We start from the raw sequence: 11,064 nt of genomic DNA, 5'->3' as shown, positions 1-11,064 counted from the left end.
ACCCAGAAACAAGGAAATCCCGATCGCCGATCAACCTAATTAATCTTAACCATTAACCCATAATAATCAACGATCATGCATTAATCAAGGATCGGGGTCGTTACAAAATGAGATTTGGCTACTACACCGGACCCTTGTTGGCTGCCAGAACGCCACTCTTTCTCTTTGCAAATCTTGCACGTATTTCCGACAACCGCCGGAAGTCTTCTATGTACTTGTTAGCTGAAACAGGGATATGAGCCTCTGCAACCCATGTGTTTTCACCAGGAGTAGAATTTGTCCAAGAGATCAAGTAATCCAACTTCCCCTTTTTTACACTCCTGACGTTCAAAACTGATCTAATCCCAGTCCAGTCTACCACCTGTTTGTCTGTATAATACTTTTCTTTTATTCCCAAGTTGGTCCCATGGTCGCCAAACTTAGAAGGACTCACATAACGGGTTAGCAAAGAAACATTGAATACCGGATGTAATTTAGGATAATCAGCAGACAAATCCAATTTCACGGCATTTGTACCTACCATATTTATAACCTTAAAGGGCCCTATGTACCTATAATCCAGCTTCGAGTTCATACGTTCTGACTGAATGAACTTCTGCAACAAAAGTACTTCATCCCCTTTGTTGTAAGTAGGGGCATCTCTCTTCCCTTTGTTGTAATAGGCCGCCTGTTTTATGCGCGCTTGCCGCAAACACTCCATTGCCGTCTCTTGTGTCACCTGCAAATCTATCAGGAATTCATCAAGACCCTTACGTCCTGCATTCTCTGTCAAAATATTGAACCGCGGGTGAAAACCGTAAGTAAAGAAAAACGGAGAAACTTTCAAACTCGATGAATCTGAGTTATTAATGGAAAACTCAGCCATCTCGAGACACTTATCCCAGTTATCCTGGTAATAGGAACAGAAATGACGGAGGTAGTCCTCCAAAACTTGGTTCATCCTCTCCGTCTGACCGTCAGTCTGCGGATGGTAAGCCGTCGAAAGCGCCGACTTTATACTCAAAGACTTCATTAGTGCCCTCCAAAAGTCACTTACAAAGGTGCTACCTCTGTCCAACACAATCTTGTCTGGCAACCCGTGCAGTCGGAAAATGTGTTTGCGAAACAGACCAGCCAGTATCGCTGAAGAAGATGACTCTTTGCAAGGGATAAAGTGGGTCAGCTTGCTTAACAAATCTACTATTACCAAGATCGAGTCAAAACCTCCCGAGGACGGGAGTTTGACTACCATATCCATTCCTATAACGCTCCAAGGCTTCGGTTCTGCCACGATTGAGACCAACTTCCCATCAGGCGCGCGTCGCCTTGCTTTCACTCGTTGGCATGAGTCGCAGCTGTTTACATAATCTATTACCGCGCCCTTTACCCCTGGCCACGAAAAACTTCAAGTCAAAGAGGACAATGTGCGCGCTATACCCGGGTGACCTGCGGCTGGGGAATCATGATACAATATCATTAGCCTTGTCCGCAAAGTAGAAGGGACAAATACTCTATGTTGATGCCAATAAAAATTGTCTAATAACAAAACACCTTTTGCCGACTTTTCATCCTTACTGTAATGAGAGTCAAAGAACGTCAACAAACTTGCCGTAGGCCTCTGAAAAAATAGATCATGAGTAGAAAAGGGAGAAGTGTCCGTATCACAAACCACCATCCGCTTGGCAATAAGATCGGAATCTCTGTTCAGCCTTTTACCATCAAAGTAATCATCCCTGCGACTAGGACCACCAGCAGGATTATTTGAACCTACGATGTGGTAAATCAACATATTGAAGTTATCCAGAAATAAAGCCCAACGAGATTGCTTTGGCGAAAGATATTTAGCTGTCTTAAAGTAAAGGAGATTGGAATGATCCGAGAACATTCTTACTGGCCTTTCCGTTCCCATCAACCAAGCTCTCCACTCCTCGCAAGCTGCCACAATAGCCAACAATTCCAAGTCAAAGATCTTCCACGAACGCTCCCGGTCCGACAAGTTTCGCGAAAAGTAACTGACCGGAAGATAATCGCCCTTATCATTTGGCTGACTCAAAACCGCCGCTATTGCATAGCCCGAACTGTCAACATGTACAATTCTATCCTTCTGATCAAAATCAAAGTGTAATAGCAAAGGTTTGTTAACAAATAAAGATTTCAACAACCCCAAGGCCTCTTTTGCAGCTTCGGAATTTATAAGGCTAGAATCACTATACTTCTCCTGAGTTTGCGTAGTAAGAGGCCCTGCTACCGCTGAAAAATGCGGAATAAATCGCCTATAAAAATTTGTAAATCCCAAAAATTTCCGAAGACCTTGCACCGTGACCGGAAACGGCCAATCACTGATTGTCTTTAGCTTCTCATCATTCATTTTAAGGCCCTCGTCAGTAATGTCAAACCCAAGGAAAGTAACCTTAGAACAAAAAAACTGGCACTTATGTAAAGAAGCCTTAAGCAAATATTCTCGCAGCTTCCGTAAAATAAAAGTCAAATCCAACAGATGTTGATCCCTCGTCTTGGAAAAAATCAAAATTTTGTCAATGTACACAAAGCAACAGACGTCCAAAAATTCCCTCAAAACATGTTGAATAAACCGCTGGAATGTGGCGGGCGCATTAGCCAAGCCAAACGGCATTACCTGGTATTCATACAAACCCCAAGGGGTACGGAAAGCAGTCTTCCATTCATGTCCCTTGGCAACCTGCAGAAGATTAAAAGCAGCCTTCAGATCGATCTTAGAAAGGAACTTGCAACCCTGTAAATTATTAAGCAGGTGAGCAATTACCGGTAACGGGTAAGAATCTCGAATGGTCATATTATTTAAAATTTGGTAATCAACACATGGTCGATTCGCCTTACCAGCTACTTTCACGTAGAAAATAGGAGCCGCGGCTGAAGAGGATGACAATCTAATGAAGCCTTTAGCAAGATTGTCGTCAACATAAGTTCTCAACTTGTCGCGCTCTGGTTTACTCAAATTATACATCTTCCCAAACGGAGGTTTCGCCCCCGGCTTCAGGTTAACCTGGCAATCAAACTTCCCTTGATGCGGAGGCAGACAAGCTAAAGACTCCGTGACAAACACGTCACAAAACTCATTGGTAAGCGACTTTGATTCCTCTGCAGATGAAGAACAAATCTCCTGGATACAATCATACATTACAACATCGCAATTGGACCCTCCCACAAAAGCTCCAGAATCTTTCAACCACGAGGTGCCTAAAATAATGTCCGCAGACGCTAATTTTGTTAAATGTAAATTCATTCTAGAGCGAAGAAAGGAACCACAACTAGTAGGAATAGAAATATCCCCTTTTGCATACAAAACTATCTGCCCCGAAGATGCCGAGGATCCATCAAACGACTTGCAATGCAAAGCGACGGCCATTGGAAAGGTCTCGATGTTATGTTTCTGTACAAAGGCAATGTCAATAAAAGAGGCGGATGCGCCAGAGTCAACCAATACATAAGCATCAGTAATGCTATCTCCTCGCGTTAGCAATTTACCAGTAAAGAAAGGCCTGTTATCTGCGCGGGTCGACGTAGAAATAAAATGTCTCTGCTTACAGTCACTAGCATTCATTTTCTCAGCCATGCAAGTGTTAAAAAAAACTTCACCCGCCAACATGTCCAAATTTTCCGCCGTAATCATATCTGCCGACAAGCCAGGCGCTTCCGAAGCCTGTTTCTTGAATGGCAATCCATCCATTTCCGCCAAAGATTGTCGCTTCTTCCCTTTGTCAGGGCGTTCCACGGGCGAAACAGAACCGCTATCATCGTCGTGACGCAAAGGAAACGATTGTCTTGAACCAGAGGGCCGCTTGGACAAGTTTTCTGGTGCCCATTTCGAATCACTTCGCTTCCCGCCAGACCTATTTTTCCTGATCGAGCCGCCCCATTCCTTCCACAACTCTAACATGTCCGTCATGTCCATCCTCATCTATTTCCCCATTGTGCATCCCCGCTTTTGATAGTGCGCATCATTGAAGATACCTCCGCAACGTATACAGATATTGCGATTGACACAACCTTGGAAAAAATCAGTGTAAGAAAATCCCGCATTCTTCATCGCGGATGACACCTCATCGAGATCCATGGAATCGCCGTCCGGGAGTTTGGATTGAGGTTGATGGATAACAGGAGGAGGTTGTCAAAGCGGAGGATGGACTATTGGTCGAGGCTGGTGTAACTTAGGGTCCAGAATCTTGCTAACCCCCGCCAAATTACGAGAAACGGCTACCGCAATCTCTTGCTTCTCCCCCAAATCCACCACATCGTTCCACGGACCTCGAATGAGCGCCATTTTGATTAAATTAGGATTGATTGCCTTGTCGTATGCCTTGCATTGTGAACGGTCGTTGAGCTTTAACGGATGGAGAAGAGAATTGAACAAAATATTAAACTCTTCAATCAATTTGCTTCCTTGGCGGGCCGCATAAAATGCCGCTTCAGCTTCTTCCAACTCATGATGATTAGCAAATGTGTGCTCAATGGCACCGATAAAAGAATCAACATCCTGCAACTCAGCAATCACATAATCCATTTTCGCCGATGCTCTGAGGGTCGGTAGATGCAAAACCTCCGCATTTCTCAAGAGCAAACCGCGCCACCAAGTTTAAGCTGGGACCTCGCCGTCCGATCGACCAGGACCCAAACAAAAGTAACTGGAGATCCACAAGATTTTCTGCTTTTCGGTATTGAACTGTTCGCCAATCATGCGCTCAAAGGTGTTTCTCATAGTGAAACAAAAAATATTAGTCTCTCGTGGAGCACCGGTAAAGAAAATGTGGGCCTGATGGGGGGGTTCAATAAAATTTTTTGGTCTTTCTGACATAGACTGAGTATTGACCACCTCCAAACGCCCTAATCTTCCACCCAATGCGTTATTCAATCATTCAAGCAAGCCTCGCAAATGTGCGATCGATTCTTGACTAGTTGATTGATTTTTCATTAACTCCGCATGGAAGACGTCCTTTATGTTCTTGGTGTCCTCCTGGAGCGAAGCGATGGCGCGTTTATCTTGTCGAGCTTAAGCTTTCAGAAGTATAATCAATGCCGATTGTGCTTGCAACAAAGAAGAATGTGTGGAATTATCCACTCGAAGGTTGGCGAGTAAAGCCGCCATGTCGTCCTCTTCTCAAGAAGAAATTGGAATTTGAGGATCGGCTTCATGCTGATGTTGAGGCGATCCGTGTTGATGACTAGGACCAGGGATTTGAGAAAATGCCGGTTGAGGGCTTGGACTTAATTGCGGTGAAACTGATGGGATTGGGCGAGGAGAAAAAGCCATGAACAAGGGGGAATTGTGATCGATTGGCGAAGGCGAATTGACCGCAAAAAATGGTGACTGCGGTGTAGGAATCGGAAAGTTTGGTGGTGATGGAGTAAATCTGGGGGAGTTTCGAATAGGGGTTATTGGTGAAATTTTGGAGTTATTGGACATGAGTAGAAATTATAGTATAATAGTGCATAGTATGAAGATCAAGATATAAATGTGAAGGCTAGCCTACTACTTAGTTTGCTATTTGGCTATGAAACTTATCCGAGAGGATAGTTTGCCGTATGCTTAAGTAGTAGATAGTATTCAGTGCGAGTTATAAGGTTGTTATTGATAAGCTTTCCGAGAACAAGATTGCTCGGATAGATAAATGATAAATAAGCTTGTAAATATAGTGACAAATAATATCTCAATAGGAAAAGAAGAGGAAAGAGAAAGAAAGGATTTGAGGAGCGAAGAAAATAACTACAACTTTGTTCAGCAAAATCCGATGACGTCACAACAATGTAAAATACATCATCATCATAATCCACGTGGATCATCATGACCCAGAAACAAGGAAATCCCGATTGCCAATCAACCTAATTAATCTTAACCATTAACCCATAATAATCAACAATCATGCATTAATCAAGGATTGGGGTCGTTACACTCTCGCGAAGCAAGCCTGTAAGCACCCCTGGCGCGCCGTTCCCGCGGCCCTTGAAACAAGTTAGGTCAGCTGGAGTACAGTAATAAGCCTGACGCTGAGTCAAGTTACAAAAACTGCAGCCGGACCAAAGAAGAAATTCTCTCCCGGGCCTGGATGAAACGGACCTTTTTCTCAATGCCTGTACATACATCTGGACAAAAAAATCCCGTCAATTTTGCAGGGAAATCTATGCTTTGGGATTCTGGTAGCCTCCCCCATTGCCACGGGAGATCATCTACCTAGCTTAACACAACCCCCTCGTTTCAGAGGGAGGCGGGTGAAACACCGCTAGGCGCCTCTCGCGGAGCGAGCCTCTGAAAGAGGTGCTTGTGGGCTATCCCGTACTTTTGGCGTGAGCAGTTTCAAAATTTGGGTGGGAGGAATTTGCCTCCGCTAGTTCCCTATCTTGCAGAGGGAATTTTTGGCGGCGTGTTACACCATTCGAAAGGCCTGCATCCACCCCCTCCCATTTGCAAACATGGATCAAAATGGATGAACCGGCCCAAAGGCAGGGCCGTTTGAAGATTCATCTTCAAGAGGATTTTGGCCAGTGGATCATCAAGGGCTGCAACTGTATCAAGCCTGCTAGCAAGGGTGGGCAGTTACGTTACCCGTAACTGGTAACGTAACTGTAACGTAACCTTTATAGGTTACATTATCTGGTAGTTACGGATATCTTAATTTTAGTTACGATATCCACTGAACAAAAAGGGCCCTTTTTTCTCAGTGACGTTGTAAAGCTCAAAAGTGTTCCTGAGAACCTTTTGCTGAGTGCAGAAAGGGATGAATGAGGTTACCTCTGCCTTTCCTGGGTCACTAGACACTAAAACAAGCCCCCCAATCTACGATTGGAAGGTTTATGTAGTGATAGTGGAGGTGTATCAAAAGATAGCCTACTTCGAGCAAGTGGCTTAAGGGTTATGGTGATGTAGCTAATGTTTAAGTGTTGTAATGAGGTTGTAATTTGTATGTAAGGGTGTAAAACCACAATATAGAGTGGGGCTAATACTGTAGAGTGAGCAAGTATTGTACTGTTATGGGGTAAGCTGAGTGCAAGTAGTTTGCTGAGAGAAATTACAACTGTGGGGAGGAGAGCCTCCTTAAATAGAAAAGAGTGGGACCTTTTAGCTCCAGGGGAACAAGAGAATGAGGGGTTTTAGCTGCCCTGAAGACTACAATGAGGTATTTTGGCTGGTGGTTGACAGGTCACATGAGGTCATGATGTCATATGAGGGAACTTGGCTAGTGAGAAATAGGAGGTGAGATATTTTAGCTGGCCTGGCTTGTCATATGATGTCATCTGCAAGCTGCATGAGGGGTTTTTGCTATCTTGACACCTGCATGATGTCATCTGTCAACTGTCAGACTGCAGCCCCTATTACACTAGTCTGCATGCACCTGCATAAGACTGCATGAGCCTGCATCAAGTGTGCATAACACTGCATGACACTACATGACATGTGCATAACACAATGAAGTGAGTGCAGCTGATGAGGTAAAGTATATGTAAAAGGGTAGACAAGCTCATGTCAGGGTGGTCCATGTAACAGATTACATGTCCTGGGTAAGTGTGGTTCATGTAACAGATTACATGACCTGAGTATGGTGTTTGTGTGCGTGAAACTGACTGATGGTGTCTTGAAAGGGTTGTATCTTCTGATCCAGAGGGGTGTAAGGTGTTTTGTCCATGGTGTCCTGTGTAGTTTTGGCCGTAGAATCCAGTGGTGCCGCCATATTGGTTGATTTGAGAGTGTACATATGAGAAAAAAGGAAATTTTGAAATGGGCTAGATGGGTAACCATAAAGCATACCACATCCTCCCCCAACTTATTGTCTGTCCCCAGACAGTTCTGTTTTAATTTTTGTTGTTATCCAAGGTGTAGATTTGTGTCTTGATGTCTTGAAGTTGTCTTGATATTGTTTGTTGTCCATGTATGAGTTGTTAATGCTAGCCTTGAGTTTTGATAGAAGAAAGAAAGGAAAAAGAAAGAAGAAATATGTTGAATATGTATGTGTTTTTAACTTGTGAATATATTTTTATTTTAATCATTTCATTGTATTTTCCTATTTTTCTTATTTGTTTTGTCTTTTATTTGTTTGTTTCTTGTTTTTATGTATGTATTTAATTGGATTTCTCTAAAAAAAAGGGGAGTTGATGTTAATATATATATATGCAAAAAAAATGGTAAGAGAGAAAGGGAAATTTAGTGTATTGTTGATTTTTGTTGATTGGATTGTGTAAATGTGCTTGTGATGTCCTGGTTTGCGGCGGGGTAGCGCCAGAGCGTTGCGCAGTGCGCATGAGGTCGCGCGCCAGTTCTGTATCTACGTTTGGTGATTGAATAGTGTTCAGGCTCCAAGTTCGAGTCCAAAGCCGCTTCAGGGGTTTAACTGGGGGCTACGCGAGCTGCGGCGCCCGCATTCGTATGCATATGTCTTAGAGGGCCCTGGTAACCCATAGGTTTCCCGGGGCTCGGGTTCAAGTATGTTATTTTGCCCGGTTCAAGGCTTCTGTCGAGTCTCCGGTCGCAGACGCCGGTCTAATGCCGCCGATCATCCGTTGTCTTCCAACTGCCGCCGATCTGCCCTCGCCAAGTCCTTTTGAGTCCGTTTTGATATCCCTGCCGGTAGGGTGCATATCCACATATGACCAGGCTTGTAGACGTGCCTTTGACTGACAAGCCTCTTGATTGCTTGCCCAGGGAGGATACAAGGTCATATCCTCCCCCAACTCAAATTCCTTGACTTGCTGCGTACAAAAAAAAAACAAAACGTCTTCTTCCTCCGTCTTTGAATCGGATCGCCCGTCAAGATCCTCAACCAACCCACTTCGTAAGCCACTTCTTTTTCTTTTGTCAACCTTTTTGTAGTAACTGACTGCCGTCTCTGTCTGTGATCCAGACAGTGATGCTCCTTCTTCGACCTCCTGACCCATTCGCGGAAATGGCTCCCCTCGGGAGAAGCTTGGGGACAAAGCTTCTCTCGCCGGTCGGCCTCGTCTGCTTGGTGGTGGTACCGCGCTTTGGTAGTGGACTTGTTGGGCTTAAAGGCCAGGGAATTTCCCCTTTCCTCTCCTTATCTGCTCGTCTCCAACTTCGTAGTATTCTCCAGTATCAAATTAGTCCAGATTCCATCGACCAATCGCGCTCCATCTGTAGCCTTATCATGAGCAGTTTAGATGAAGCTCCCATTCCCTTTTTTTGTCCTGCGCCTTACTTGATCAATCGTATTGGCCCTCTTCTCGGCGCCCAAGACTATCCAATCTCTATAGCTTCTTCAACCTCCATCGTTAGGCGTGGGGTTGCTGGTTATGGCAAACAAGTTGGTGGAGGAAATCGCGCAGGCCGTCGTGCCAATGGCTTACGCCGCGGTCATGCCATCCGTAGGTACCGCCCACCCTTTTGCAGGGGAGAACATGACCTTTATCCCGAAACGGTACTTTCTCTTCCTCTTCCATAGTGTGCGTTATTATTTAGTTTTAAGCTGAGGTCTGGTTTTATTTTTGTTTTTTATAGTTCATGATGAACAACCAAGCCATCATCGATGCCATGCCTCAACTTCCCCCAGCTCTTGCTAGTAATCCACCCACTACTCCCACTAGTGGGAGTAACGTTACTTCCTTATATCCTAGTCGCTCTGCTGCCGTCTACTCTGCGAGTTCCGTCGCCACCGCGGAAGACTTCCTGACTCCACAAACTTGTGTCCCTTCCCCGAATCCCCCGGGATTCTATGATCCGGCCGACTTTCATCACTTGACTCAAGACCAAGTTGTCTCCCTTCTAGACCTTCGATCCGCTCCCGAGTTGTTCAACCGCTACATGTTTGTTCCTCAGTACATCGACAATCTTTACCAATCCATCATGTCTGCCTTGGTGCACCACTTCCAACGTTTCCCCACCGCCAATGCCAAAGAACGCGCTAGCCGAGTCAGCCTCTTCCGCTTCATAACCCGCTGTTATTGCACCATGACTCGCCACACCGTTTGATCTGTACCTTTTTCGTTATTTGTTTTCCATGTGTGTGACTTCTTCTAACTTTTTTCCTGTCATTATTCTGCTAGCCTTCCACGCCTTGATACCGATGGACAAACACTTCTCAGGGGTAAAATTTCCACCAAAATCCAAAAACATTGCCAAATAATATAAAACCTAAAAAAATCTTTATAGTTAAAAAAAACTTAAAATTTTTTGTCTTTTAGTCTATCTTACTGTTAGTTATTAGTTAAAGTAGCCCCAACCCCCTCCCCCAACTTTAAATAGGTTGTCCCCAACCTCCAAAGTGAGAATGGGAATCTTGAGAGAGGGTGAGAATAAGAGAGAAAATTGAGCTCAGAGTACCAATCTGAGGAATTTGAGAGAAGTGAGAACACCTCCCCCAACTTAAAAAAATTTGAAACCAGTGAGTTTTTTGTCTGTTTGATTTATGTGTTGATTTTTGAAGTGATTTGCTGGAATTTGAAGTTGTTGAAGTGTTTTAATGCTGATTTTGGATTAATTTTTGAGTGTTTTTAAAGTTTGTGCTTGACATTTGAAGTATAAAGAATTTAACCAGTTTAATTATTGACAGTTGAGATTGAACAGTTTAGTCTCATGCCCAGGAGGTAATGCTCAATCAGAAGAAACAGGGTTTTCTTCATCAGAAGAGTGATGACTGTCTTCATCTTGACTGTTGAGTTCAGGGTCCTGTTCATCTTCAATGATTTGATCCAGAGGTCATCCTCAAGGATAGAACCGCTTGATATGAGATGCTGCATAGTTTTGGTGAAGTTCTTTCCCATCCAATTCTTCCAGGACATAAGAGCATCTCACCGCGGGAGCTAAATCGAGGGACTAAACCAAATTTAGCTCCCCAGATCCAATTTATCTCCTCCACCGGAGGCGCTAAAGGCTAACCTAAAGTAGGGAAACCTCTCCCGGGAGCTAAACCGAGACCAGATTTAGGATACTATAGCACCTCACATAGCTCCTCTTGTCTTACATATCACAGCACTTTGCTGTGATACTGCACCCAACTTTTCCGCCTCCACCCCCGATATCGCCAACTCATATCAACTGCCTCAAACACACCACCGCTCAAACAATCACCCAAAAGACAAAAATAAATCAGGTTACACAAAATG

The 11,064-nt window shown here is 44.2% G+C and overlaps 1 protein-coding gene across 1 annotated transcript; it reads left to right on the top strand.

The window, feature by feature from the left end:
• Positions 1–9,255: 9,255 nt before the first annotated feature.
• PtA15_8A756 (uncharacterized protein) lies at positions 9,256–9,632 on the top strand (the record flags this gene model as incomplete). The annotated part of the gene is made up of 3 exons (XM_053172218.1): positions 9,256–9,405; positions 9,461–9,521; positions 9,577–9,632. The coding sequence occupies 3 exons, from the start codon at positions 9,256–9,258 to the stop codon at positions 9,630–9,632; spliced, it is 267 nt and encodes an 88-aa protein (XP_053023404.1).
• Positions 9,633–11,064: the final 1,432 nt, after the last annotated feature.

The sequence above is a fragment of the Puccinia triticina genome, chromosome 8A (assembly GCF_026914185.1).
Source record: "Puccinia triticina chromosome 8A, complete sequence".
Taxonomy (NCBI): Eukaryota; Fungi; Basidiomycota; class Pucciniomycetes; order Pucciniales; family Pucciniaceae; genus Puccinia; species Puccinia triticina.
Note: the sequence above shows the minus strand (reverse complement) of the source record. Positions and strands in the feature narration are given on the sequence as shown.